General features: G+C 42.0%; 1 protein-coding gene across 1 annotated transcript in view; it reads left to right on the top strand.

Moving 5' to 3' along the window:
* Window positions 1-13,709, top strand: part of LOC148517526 (coiled-coil domain-containing protein 17-like) — a 58,120-nt gene that overhangs the window by 18,769 nt on the left and 25,642 nt on the right. The window contains exons 2-6 of the mRNA XM_088478501.1: window positions 937-1,071; window positions 4,757-4,889; window positions 5,310-5,463; window positions 7,988-8,110; window positions 11,347-11,483. Coding sequence (XP_088334627.1) covers window positions 937-1,071; window positions 4,757-4,889; window positions 5,310-5,463; window positions 7,988-8,110; window positions 11,347-11,483 — 682 coding nt within the window. The remainder of the gene's footprint in view (window positions 1-936; window positions 1,072-4,756; window positions 4,890-5,309; window positions 5,464-7,987; window positions 8,111-11,346; window positions 11,484-13,709) is intronic.

The following is a 13,709-nucleotide window of genomic DNA, read 5'->3' as shown; positions in this document are numbered from 1 at the left end:
GCAGTTAAAACACATCTTGTTTGTTTCATTTCAAAGCCATTGTGGTGGTGAATAGAGGCCAAAATATGAAAATTCTGTAAATGTCCCAAGATTTATGCACCTAACTGTGTGTGTATATATATATATATATATATATATATATATATATATAACATTTACATATATAGTTACACATGGGGAGGGGCGGGGGCTAAATTGGGGACCCATTGTCCCTGGGGGTGAGGGTGGGGGCTCTGCCACAGGAACATATTTCCACTAGGGGCGGTAGGGGTTAATATTGCTGGGTATTTTTTTACACTGGTGGCTATTTTTGATGGGGAGTGGGAAATGAAATTTCAATGGGGACCCATGGATACAGGGGTTGGGGGGTTGCATAACACCCCCTAGGTATATATTTTTTTAAATAAAATACTTATATATATTTTTAAAAATACCCTTTACACTTAACTAAATCATATATATATATATATATATATATATATATATATACAGACGGTTAGTGTAATGGTTAGCATTACTGTATCACAGCACTGGGGTCTTGGTTTTGATTCCCACCACAGCCTTAACTTGGCAGCGTATATTCTACTTGTGCTTGCTTAGGTTTCCTTTTGGTACTCCGATTTCCTCCCAAATTCCAAAAATATATTTGTAGGTTAATTGGCTCCCGACAAAAATGTACCCTAGTGCATATGTATGTGTGCTGATATCAACATGTATTGTGTGGGCATGTGGTAGAGAATATAGATTGTAAATTCCACTGGGGCAGGGACTGATGTAAATTACTGTATATTCTCTGTAAAAAGCTGTTGGTTATGTGTGCAGTATATAAATAACTGGTAATAGTAGAAATGAGTATAGATGGAAATAACTTTACAGAAATACAACGTAATTCCCCTGCCACACTAATTTAGATATATTTATGTTTCTCTTTATTAGGTCAACAAACTAAAAAAGTCCAGGAGGAATAACAGAGAGCAAATGCAGCACCATGATATAAAGCAAATAAATGATCATAAAATGACATTGTCAGATTACATGTTGGATTCAAGAGAGAAGACTGATTTAGAGAAAGTAAGTGGACAGAATTGCATACCTCCAACATTTATCAAGGCAAAATCAGAGCAAAATAAGCCTCACACAGACTTATGCAGCTAGCCGCCACGCTCACAGAAACCTGCAGCAAATTCCCAACCATGTATACTTTCTGGCTAACCATTCCCACTTTCTGGTAATACCCCACCCACTTTATGATAAGCCACACCCTGTCAAGGTTTCCAAATGGACTGTTTCCCTGAAATGTAGACATATGTGGGCTAATTCTGGGTTGGGAGCAAAGCAAAAAAGAGCAAGCAACTTTGCACCTTGGTAAAACCATGTTGCACTGCGGTGGGGCAGATGTAAAATGTTCATAGAGATTAATGCAGGGTACACAATAGACGATATGCCGTCCAATCCGGCGGATTAAATGACATATCGGGCACATCGTCCAGTGTGTATCCGCTATGTTGCTGACGATGCGCGCTTCCACATGGTGGACAATACAGAAAGATAAACAATTTGGAAAAGGGAGAGAGAGTGGTTAGTGGGGAGTGGGTGGATCACCAACTTTATTTATTTATTAATAGTTATTTTTATAGCGCACACATATTGTGCAGAGCTTTAAAGACAATATTTGGCCCTTCACATCAGTCCCTGCCCCAGTGGAGCTTACAATATCCCCTATCACAGGTACACACACAGACACACTAAATGTTTTGGATATATGGAGGAAACCAGAGCTTCCATAGAAAATCCACACGAACACAGGGACAACATAGAAACGCCACACAGTAATGCTATCCACTACACCAATCGTGCTGCCCGTGGTCAAGTATTCAGTGACAGGTAGTGTAAAAATAAATGAAAACTCTCAATCTAGGTCTAGATATGAGGAAGACAATATAATTTTGTTATAGGAAATTTACAGAAGAATCCCATTGACCAATTTGAAATAAGTAGGGTTTTTTAATTTTTTTTTAGTAACATCTTCCCAAAGGAACGTAATTCTAAATTAAAAAGGCCTTGTGGTAGGGTCTCGTCCACCGCAAGCCCCAGTGAACTTCCTGCTCTAATAGAGCAGGAAGTTCACTACTGACATCACTGGTGATGTCAGTAGGGCTGCCCACAAACGGCAGGCGTTCCTTCAGGAACGCCTCCATTTGGTCAGCCACCCCCCCTCCCCACCTACAAAACGGGGCGAGCTGTCGATCAACATCGACAGCCGCCCCATTTTGTTGCGAGCCCCGGAGCGAGTGATTTCTCGCTCGCTGCGGGGATTGCGTGCACACTGCCCGGCCATCGACCCACTTGCGAGCGCTATGATCTGAATCAGGCCCTTAGTCCCTTGCTATAAATGGATATCTACACATAAAATCAGTGAAAAACATGGACTGAACATAAAAACCATGAACAGGACTTCCGGCTACGCCCACTATGCAGTAAGCTGTGCCTGGTTGCAGCTCCGCTCTGGACCCAGCGATTTTGTTATTTCACAGCTGTTTGACTTCTAATCTGCTCCCTGAAGCTCCCACTGACACTCCTCACCCCCCTCACCTGCATGGAACGGTATTTTCCCTCATCAATGCCGGAGAAATCGCAAAGGAGTTGATGACCTCGAAAATACTGTAGGTCACGTTGCAACAATTTAAGGGTAGTAGGATTACCAGAAACTCTTAAAGGGATGGATCTTGTTAAATTCTTGTCCAACACATTTACTGCTCTTTTGGATGTTGCTGAGAGTTGTCAGGATATTATTGTGGAGAGAGCTCACCCCTCTGGTCCCACAGAGGAACACCCCTGACCCAAGACCTCCAGTTGTAATATTTAGATGCCTGAACTATGTTCATAAAGATATCATATGGTCAGCATCTCGCAAACATCGTAATTTAGTATGGGAAGGCCACCCATTATTTATATTCCAGGACTTTTCTACAGAAGACACCAAAGCCCGGAAGGAATTTTCCCCTATCTGCCAAAATTTTATTCAACATGGTCGTCGCTTGGCTCTTTTATTCCCGGCATGTCTAAGATTGTATGACGGTGATACTTATAAGGATTTCACTACTGCTGCAGATGCCGAAGCATATCTATGAGAGTTATTTGAATCTGAAAAGGATGTTAGGCCCTCTTCTCCTGCTTCTTCCGCAGGGGGTTTGAGCAAACCGTGTCTTACTGACACTTCCATTTATTCCGTTTACAACCTGCATTGCTCTCCGTTGATTTCTGCATAACAATTGAAATATTTTACTATATTACTCTTTATTCCACAGCACTAAGGATGTTGTTTGCTGAAGGTTATGTTGCTACTTATTTAGCTGGGTCTGGTTAGGAGTCTGCTGACCGGGACTCTGGGCCTGATTCAGACCCGTTCGCTATCTGCGTATGCTCACTGGATGCGTATGCAAATTTGTCAAAGTGACGCCACGGGAAGCGAACGCTTGCCAAGGCATAAGTACTCCCACCATGTCTTAGCGAGCGGCCACTTTGTGTATGTGTACGCCCAATCGCACAGGCAGAGCTGCCTATCAGCACCATGTCATCTCCAGGAAGTGTATTAAAACATTGGTACAACGAGCACCATCGGATGTGAACGCAGTGCTTGAGGTAGCTTTACCCTACCACAAGCTTTGCGAGGAAATCAGTGTAAAAAAAAGGCAAGTGACGTGTACTATGACGCTACCTGTTAATTATGCACACCTCTAAAATGGCGTTGAAACACCCTGGCACTCCTGCGTTCGCATCTCCAACCCCCCATTATTAGTGTCCTGCCCCTGTTACCACCCACAAACGGCCTCTCCTGTCACTCATTACCTTGGGCTGCCTTTGCAGGGCGAGCGAGCGAGCGGTATGCCATCGCAGTGAGTAGTTCGTGCACGCAGAACATCGGGCCGCTTGCGAGCGCATGCATATAGCGAGCGGGTCTGAATCAGGCCCTCTGTCTTTTTGGCGCTTAACACCAGTGCCTAACGGAAGCCTTTGTTTTGATAACAAAACAGTCTATTTACTATAATATGCATTTGCCATTGTATTTAGTAATAGCTGTATTTTTCTCACCCCGCTGTATATCTCCTCCCTATTGTTTTCTCATTTCCTCCCCTTGTCCACCTACGCATTATTTCTTCTGTTATATCCTTGTGATGCTTTATGGATAAAACAAAGAAGCTCTGCCTGTTTGCTGTATGGTCTATACCCTTCTAATTTTATTTTAGCCTAATGTAATGTCACAGATAAAATTTGGTACTTGGAATGTTAGGGGACTTAATTCCCCGATAAAACGCAAAAAAATATTACTGTATTTAAATAAGCTTCATCTGGATTTAGTGTGTTTGCAGGAGACACATTTAGTCATGGCAGAAGTGGCTAAACTCAATATGTTGGGGGGGAGTGTGTTGGCGTTGTCCCCATATAACTCCAAGTCCAGAGGAGTGGTGGTGATGGCCAAGTCAATACTGAGCTCCTTGCACCAGGTCGTTAACAATTCCTCAATAGCTGAAGCGCAACATATTTCCAGTACATGCCATAGTAATAACATACATATAAAATAAATAAATATAAAATACATAAGACACACAGGTGGTGTTTGGAGAGGTTTGGTAGGGCTCACATAGAAGAAGAAAAAGTGGAGGCCTAATAGCAGAGAGTTATAAGATAAAGCTATATCCTGGATCAGTGATGGTAATATAAAATTCAGTTTCTGTAACAAATTTCCTCATTTTAGATGAATGAAAATGCTCGACTAGAACCAAATGCCAATGATAATGAAACACAACTGCGTTATCTTGCTGACTCTCATAGCAAGCAAATCAATGAAATTATGTCTCAGAACAAAGTTTTGGAGAAACAAAGAGATGGTATGCCAACTATGTTTGTTTGCAATATATTTTATACTAAGTTACAATATTTAGTAGTATGTATCAATCCCATCATTAAATATCAAATAAAAAATTTACTTTAGATGTAAAGTCAGACATTTACCCACATTAACTCAGTCCTTTATTTAAAGGCCTTATATATACATACAGATGAAGGAAACTGAAAATTGACTTTCAATGCATCACCCAATTTATTTTAATAAATGTAATGTATTAAACGTCTGTTTGCTGCATCTGTACTATATATATTTATCAATGCCTTATGTTAGTCTGAATACCATATTTCCTAAATTCTATCATATATACTTGAAATAAAGATAAAATAAGCTATGTAACATATTGTAGATGTAACACTTCGCTGCTGAATCATGACTGTAACCTGGTCTAACACAATTGCAGATATCGTGCAGAGACTAAATGAGATAACTGCTCAGAGCAGGAATACAGGCTACCTAGAGAAAATGATAAGACATCTGAATGCTCAAGAACAAAAGAATGAACAACTCCTAACTACCATGAAACAACAAATAGACCTTTTACAAGCTGACTCTATGTAAGTTTAACATTGTATGTAACTTTGTGTATTTTCACAGATTAAATGTATAAAGTACAAGGGGCCTGATTCAGAGTTGTACACTAATGCCGCTGCTACTGTGTCTTTGTACGCAGTTACTATGCAAAAATATGCAAATGTCGCGGATGATGTAGTGAGCTGCTCCAGCAGCGGTGCTGCAAAACCAAGCATCTGCGTACAAAGACATAGCATCCATTGCAGATCATTCGATAGTTGCAGTTCTGAGTAAGCCTATAGTCCCGCAGAATGGCCTTTGGTACTGAGATGCCGGAGCCATATTCTTTGCATACAGGATCACAGATACAGAGAGTGACACTCCCCCAAAGCAGTCGCAACATGCCTTTGTTCTTTGCGGCCACTTCCCGGTACCTCCTCCAAATGCTTCGTATAACTACGGTAATGTACCTTGACGCATGCACAGTGCAACTTAGACGCATGCGCGGTTTACTGATAATTGCTCACAATCATTGAGTTGTTACTCAAGATTAATCACTTTTCATTATGGTGACTATTCTTATATACAGGATACTGGGAACGCGATGGGGTCAAATTTAGTACATTAATGTTTACATGGCTGAATATGACAAAAGCTATATCCTCCCCAAGTATGGTCTCAGCATTCTGCAATATTTTAGATATATTGACGATATATATGTATTTTGTGAACTAACATCAGAGAAGACTTTGAACGAATGGTAACTGAGCTTAATGGCTTGATAACTCCCATACAATTAACCTCAGCGATACATAAACAATTGATTGCTTTTTGGACACTCTTATCTATCGATCTGTGACAGGGCTGGATACGACTTGAAAAAAAACCCAACAAATAAGAATAATTTCCTATGTGCTAGGAGTCATCACCCACACGCACTGGAAAGTGGATTGCCTATATCTTCCTATGCGAGTTCTGAGGAGTACAGGCTAAATGGCAACTTGATAATATGGTCGCTAGTTTAAAAGCGATAGGTACTCACCAGACACTGTCAATAAGTGTCTCATTAAGGCCAAACAGAAATGTAATAATGATACCTCAGCAAATATGGTGGTGAAAGATGAGAGAATGGTGATCACCACCATGTTTGATACGTACTCTGCTCATTTTAGTAAACCAAATTGCAAATTTTAGGACATTATAATGACTGACGCCAGATTGAGTATAGAAACTTAAAGGAAGAGACCTATGTTCTCCTATAAAAGGGGACCAAACCTTTTGATGAGATCTACGTTGAATTCCTAGACTAAACAGGAAACCTCCTGGCTAAGAAACCCACGAAAAGGATGCTACAAGTGCATCGGGTGTACGACATGGCGGGCGATGGTTACTGATTCCTTTTTCTGACACCCACAGTCTGGGGTTAAAATTGACATACAACATAATGTTACTTGTGCCACAGATTATATTGTGTGCTTATTGTTTTGCCCTTGTGGTTTGGCATATGTTGATAGACTATCTGTACTTTCAGAGAGTGAGTTGCAAGTTATAGATCCTCAATTAGAAGTTATTTTGCTGATGGGTCATCTGACAAGCCTGTTGCCCATCATATTGCTTTGATGAAACATTCACTAGCAAGTTCAAAGTATATGATCATTGACCATATACCAAAACCTCTGCGGGGTAGTGACAGAGGTAGGATGCTAGTACAAAGAGATTCCCATTGGACAGATAGTTTGGGCACTGTTAACTCCACTGGACTAAATGAACATAATCAAACTCAAATGTTTTCTATATTTTTAACCCAACTGGGATGTTGATATGTTAATAATAATCTTTTTATTTATTTATTTGGTGGGAGAAGTCTTTTTTTTTTTTTTTTCTTTGTTTCATTAAGTATTTTAGCTGTATATACACTAGTAATGCACTTTTTTATAGACTTATTACATTTGTGTGGAAATTGGTATTTTCGCTTTTGTGATTTTTAGCTGTTTTTTTTTTCCTACTTTAAGTTGATATGAGGTGTATACCTTTAAATGTCAGGAATACTAATGCTGCTTTTGGTCTGTTATATTTCACACATAGCCTAAATACTCGGCTTTTGCCGATGCACCGACCCGTATCTAGACAATGGGGAGAGATCCCTCCCTTCACCCCCCGCGGTATGTACCCGAAGACAGGCGGGATGTACCAAATCACTTAGTACATACCGCCCTATGTGTGAAAGGGGTCGACCCGGGTCAATTATACTTCCTTTCAAAATGGATTAATTACCACAACTGGTCATGGAACATTTTCTCTTTATATTTCAATCAGTAAGTCAGATATAGTAATCGTACCATGTGCATCCTCAGAAGCCAGTGATATGGTGATGCATATCTGCACAATGTGCCTAATTGTGATATGATCATGTGCAGTAGCTATTAGATATACAGTATATCTTGCAACAATTCAAGTCAATCACTAATATCCAAAGGTTGCAAAAATGCCAAATGTTTTTTTCCCTGCTTTATTAAAAGGCTTCTGTTGATATTTATTTTATTTTTTACACTTACCTTCACATTATAGAAAAAGAGGAATTATAAGCAGGCACAGTGAATCCCCAGCTTCTCAAAAAATAAAAGCGCCACCTCCATTTCAGCAGCCATTTATTCCATTCTATGGAGGAGGAAGCCTGTCTTCTGAAATCAGGTAAATGGTTTTGTTATTTTGGATCTCAACAAACAATTAAATGAAAAAAACCCTCAGAATGGTTCTTAGTTTGAAAGCAACAATGAAATAGATGAGAGAACTCCTCCACACTGTCCATCTGAACTTTGCCTCTGTTGTTTCTCTGTCACTTTCTCTGCTCCCTCTTCATTTTCCATGTTCGCCTCCCCCCTCCAAACAACCAATATGGCAATAGTGTGCTACTGCTATACCTCCATGAATGCTCCTTATTTGAAGCATTCTACTTTTCCAAGATGGCCACCATCAGCATCTCCTACCCTCTTGCATGTGAGGGGCTGCCAATGCTGCTTTAGCTGGCCAGTCCTGGCACCTGAGCAATGGATCTGGCAGGTGTTATGCACCGTGCATGCATATAACACTGGCTTCTAAAGGCTGCAGCCCCTAGAAGCCAAGTAGGGCTGCCCGAAAGGTCCACTGGAAGCTGCTCTCTGCTAATCACAGCCCGGACTGGCAGTTCCAGGGAGAGAAAACATCTCCCCCTGGGGCTGCCTGTCCTCTGTGTGACTGGTAGGTAGCACTTTCAATGGGAAGCCACTGCCAGTTACAGAGTAGCCAGCACTGATGGTCACCATTTGGTCTTCTGCTCATGCACTGCGTCATCTTCTCACTGTGTATGACCACCACAGTGGGACACAGATATGTTCCACTTAGGTCCGGGAACCCTGCCACATTATCCTGTATAATTATGCGTATATCTGCACCACGGGAAGCAGTCGGGACGAAATCCCGACCACCGGCTTCCCGACTGTCTAATCCCGGCAAGGTAGTAATGACAGGCATCGAAATCCTGCCGCCTGTCATTAAACCTATGCCAGGAGCCCATCACCCGGCATACCGATCGAAGGTAAGCCGGGTGCTGGGCGCGGACAGCCGCGTGGGGGGGTGTTAGATTAGGGGCTCCCGGGGGGGATTTAGGGCTAGGCACCCCCCCGGGAGGGTTATGCTAGGGGAAGGGGGGGGTTAGGGTTAGGCACCCCCAGGGGGAGGTTAGGATTAGGCACCCCCCTGGGAGACAGTGTCAGGCTGCGTGGAAGGAGGGTAGGTTTAGGCACCCCTAAAGGAGAGTTAGGGTAGGGAAATAGGTTAGCTATACTTACCAGAATGAACGATCGGGTTCTTCACCCCTACCGGGCTGCCGCTGTCGGGATTAGAACCGTCGCCCGCATACTGATTCCCTGCACCACTACCTTTATACATAATCGTCTGGTGCTCTGTATGTTCTGCTCAAGCTCCGCTCCATCCAGATAACAAGTGTGTAACTGTGAGTATGGCTGCACCAGTAACTACTACACTTCTTTAAACCTGACACCTAGTTAAGCACCTGGACTGTTCAGTGTATCTGGAATTCTGCTGGTGTTGCTATTTAATTCTGCATATCACTACCAAATAGCACACACATATAAACAGGAAATACGCTAGCAAAACTTAGTTTGGTGTTATTCACAACAAAGAAATTTCGTATTAATCATCAACAAAACTGCTAACATCACTCTAATACAACAGAATAACTCATATTCTCATGTATGATTTAAAAAAAAACACACATAATATAATATACTAGCAGTGCCTACTCGTTGTTGCCGAGTGATTGTATTAAATGCCAAGTGATTATTAATTTTATTCAACAATACTGAATTGATGATTAACGTATTATGTGTATGGGGACTCTCTCACCAAGTTGTCAGTGAGATCAGTCAGTCTGCATGCTTAGCACTGTGCAGGCAGTGTGGTGACCACCACTTCCCTCTCCTTCAGTCCTCTCCTGCACTGGGGTCCTCCGGACCCTGGTAGTCTTCGGAGAAGCTCAAGGAACTTTTCACTGAAAACACAATCAAAATAGGTTCAGTAGTTCCCCAGTTTATCGCCAACATACATACAAACAAACAAATTTATATACAGTGTATACTAGCAGTGGCTACCCATCATTGCCGAGTGATAATTAATTTTTTTTATTGACAAAGAGACAGCACCCCGGGCGCTCCTGATCGCACCCCGGGTGTCCACTCCTCTGCACAGTTTGATGTTCCCAGCAAAGTTTCCCAGGTAAGTTTCAGATACAGAAGTCACCCTGGAAATGCAAGGTAGGTAGATCCCAGAGGCGGCGGTGTGTCTGGTGCTCATAGCAGCTTACCTCCCAACCAGCAGATGGGGAATAAGCAGCAGTGGTGGCCACGGGGACTTGGAGGGAGGGAAAGGCGGCGTACTCGGTTGGGGGGCTAGGTGGATGCAGCCCCAGCAGCTGTCCATAAACATCCAGATGGAAGAGGCAGATGGGAGGCACAGATCCTGCAAGGCCAGCAGCAGGAAACAATAACAGAGCTGAGCTCCGGACGGCCCCTCCTCAGCCTCCCTGGGCACAGAGCACCAGAGCCAGACAGCGCAGACCCGCAACGCAAAGTTATCCCAGCAATCCACATAGCCGGCACCGTATGGGGTGCTTGCGTGATGGGGCGCGGGCTACAGGGCCTCGGTGGAGACTGTCAGCTGGAAGCGGCTGTGCGGGACACAAACGTCTCTCGGGCAGCCCTCATCTCTCCACAACTGGTTACGTATGATTTAATACTCCTCTAGCTAACCAGAGGCCAGCACGCCCCAGCCATGCTAGGCAAGGCGCGTTACAGCCAATCGCCACTTTGCTGTCACAACCAGCCAATTACATGTGGTTTGTTAGTGCCTCGGACCATCAAGCATCATCCGTTACTTGCACCTACCATTGATCACATATACATAATACAGCTTTCTCAGGGGTGTATGCATCTTTATCCCAGTCTGCATGTGTTCGCAGTTGTGTGAACACGACCTTACTGTATTAGGCATCCAAGGAAAAATCAAACAAATCTTTTTGTACAAATGTGTGTCGGACATTTTTCTGGGCATGTGCAGAGTGTAATTACGCAATTTATGTTACGGAAATGGGCGTAGTACTTACTCTGTCTCAGCGCCTACGTGTGAGATGAATAACTATCCATCAACAAATCTGGTACAGAGTATACATTGGATCAAGTTCAGTCGCTTTTTGGTAAATCTTTGGATTTGAATTTCCTGAACATTTCATTAATTTAGTTGTTGAACTGTGTTTAGCATAGTGTTTGTGCATGGAAATGATATTTACTGACTTGAATATACTTTAGCAATATCCAAGATCTGATTCGGAAGCCCTGCTTTATGTCATGGTTACTTGTTTCCCATGTACACAGTGCATTGCGCATGACTTACCTGCAGAATGGCGGAACTGATCAAATGATCTTGGCGCATTTACAGGATCTTCTGACTGAGGCACAACTCATAGAGCAAAGAGAGAAACGTGGACGATTCATTCGGAAGAAAAACAAAAGTAGGTTACATTCCTGTTCTTTTATCCATCACAGCTTTTATAATATCTTTTAAACAAGGTATTATGTATGAACTTAAGGCTAATTGCATGGGTGACAGGCTTTACAGGATGAATTATTTATGTCTACAGTCAGGTCACTGCCCATTACCCTAAAACTCCACAACACGTTAAGCAGCTTTGTAAAATCTCATTTTTGAATATTGGGAATTGTTCTATATCTAACTAGAAACGTATGAATTATCATACATTCTGTTATCCTCAATTTGGCTAAATTTGGGCTCAAAATTGCAGTTATTGGTGATTCGCTCAGATTCTCTCTTGTCTTGTCTTGTTTTTGTTTTGTCTTGTAATAAAATGACAACTGATCTAAAGTGCTTGTCCTGATTTGACAGAGCCAGTGCTGTTGACTGAATCAAACATTGTACAATCATTATTATAATAGGTAAAATCTAGTGGCGCCTCTAACTGGTTACATGAATTATTATTATAGAACAAAAACAACACAACCTTATTAAGGTATTCAGAGTCCCAATGATGACAAACATCCGAATTTCAACTTTAAGGGTGAGTCGATATTCAGGATGCCAGGATGTGTAGTTCTTGTTTTGTACTGTATATGCTCAATCTTGACCATAAAACTCAAAGAGAAAAGAACATAAACCAGGATGGTGAAAATATATGGTGTCTAATATTCCATTGCACTCTCATTTTTAAAAGGTGATAAAACGCATATCAGGTTATCAGGATGTGTGGTTCTCTTATGCCGTGTACACTCAGTCCGGATCATATAACTCCAAAAGAAGAAAAACCCATACTTGGGGGATCGAAACGTGTTAAGCAAGGTGGCACTTTGGGACCCTGATACAAACAAAGGCTGAAATTGTCTAAGATCTTAGCTGGATATTTGGACGGAAACCATGGGCTTTGGGACTTGTTGGTGTTTACCCCATTCTCCATGTTGAAAACCACTGTGTTGACTTATGTATCCCGTCGGGAGTATCCTGTTTACTTTTATTGATATGTGCTATTTTCATCCTCTAAATGTGAGTGTAATGGAATATTATATTCTTTATATCTTTACCATTTTGGTGTTGCACAATGTTTCTTTCTTTTTGAGTTATATGATCCGGACTGAAGGCCTAGTGTGCACTGCAGAATGCAGATTCCCGATGTTTAAGAATCTGCGCAGGCGCCAGACCCGTTGACAATCTACTGCCGTTTGGGGGTGGGGAGGGGGCGGCGACAGCCTCCGTTACCCGAAACGGAGGCGTGTCGCCGCCACTGGGGGTGAGGGAAGAGGGCAGGATCTCCAGATTTCCTGGCCGCCTCCTGTAAACTGCAGTGGCCGGCTGTGGGACCCTATGGGTCACCGCAGCTGGCCGATGGAACGCAGATTAACCGATGCTGCATTAAACAATGCAGCCCGGATAAGTAATGCACAGGGGGCGTGATGCTCCTGAGCATTACCATATCTGCAAGGATCGCAATTGCAAAGCTGCCTGCGTGCATACATCATATATCTATAGCCTGCGGGCAGCTTTGCAATTACGATCATTGCTGATTCAGGCCCTGAGTGTACACAGCATAAGTGAAGAACCACACATCCTGATAACCTGATATGCGTTTTTTCACCTTTTAAATGTGAGCGCAATGGAATATTAGACACCATATATTTTCACCATCCTGGTTCTTTTCTCTTTGAGTTTTATGGTCAATATTGAGCATATACAGTACAAAATAAGAACTACACATCCTGGCATCCTGAATATCGACTTTAAGTTGAAATTCGGATAATTGTCATCATTGGGACTCTGAATACCTTAATCTGGGCTGTCTTTATAAGTCAATTGCGCAAAAATATAGGTTTAATCTGTTTTGTAATTATTGTACAATTATGTCACATCAGAATTAAACGGGTATTGTAAAAAATGCAATACTTGATTTACATATTTGCTTAAATAGGCATTAAATACAGATTAAATATCTATCACATAATACTCATAGAATAGATATACACGTTTTCGGAACATATTTGGACTAAACATATTTGAGATAAGAGAATACTTAAAAGGGAATGGTTTATACTGATTGCATAACGGGTCCTGTATTGTTTGAGGTAGTTTTATATGTAAGTCTGTAAATCACTGTGTAGTTATATTAGTGCAGTGTGTTACACAGTCTGATATTGAGGTGCTACATAAGTGCAGATGCTTTAGTGTAGTGAGC

Source organism: Taudactylus pleione, unplaced genomic scaffold, assembly GCF_031769625.1.
Source record: "Taudactylus pleione unplaced genomic scaffold, aTauple2 ptg000214l, whole genome shotgun sequence".
NCBI lineage: Eukaryota > Metazoa > Chordata > Amphibia > Anura > Myobatrachidae > Taudactylus > Taudactylus pleione.
This window is presented reverse-complemented; position numbering and strand designations above follow the sequence as displayed.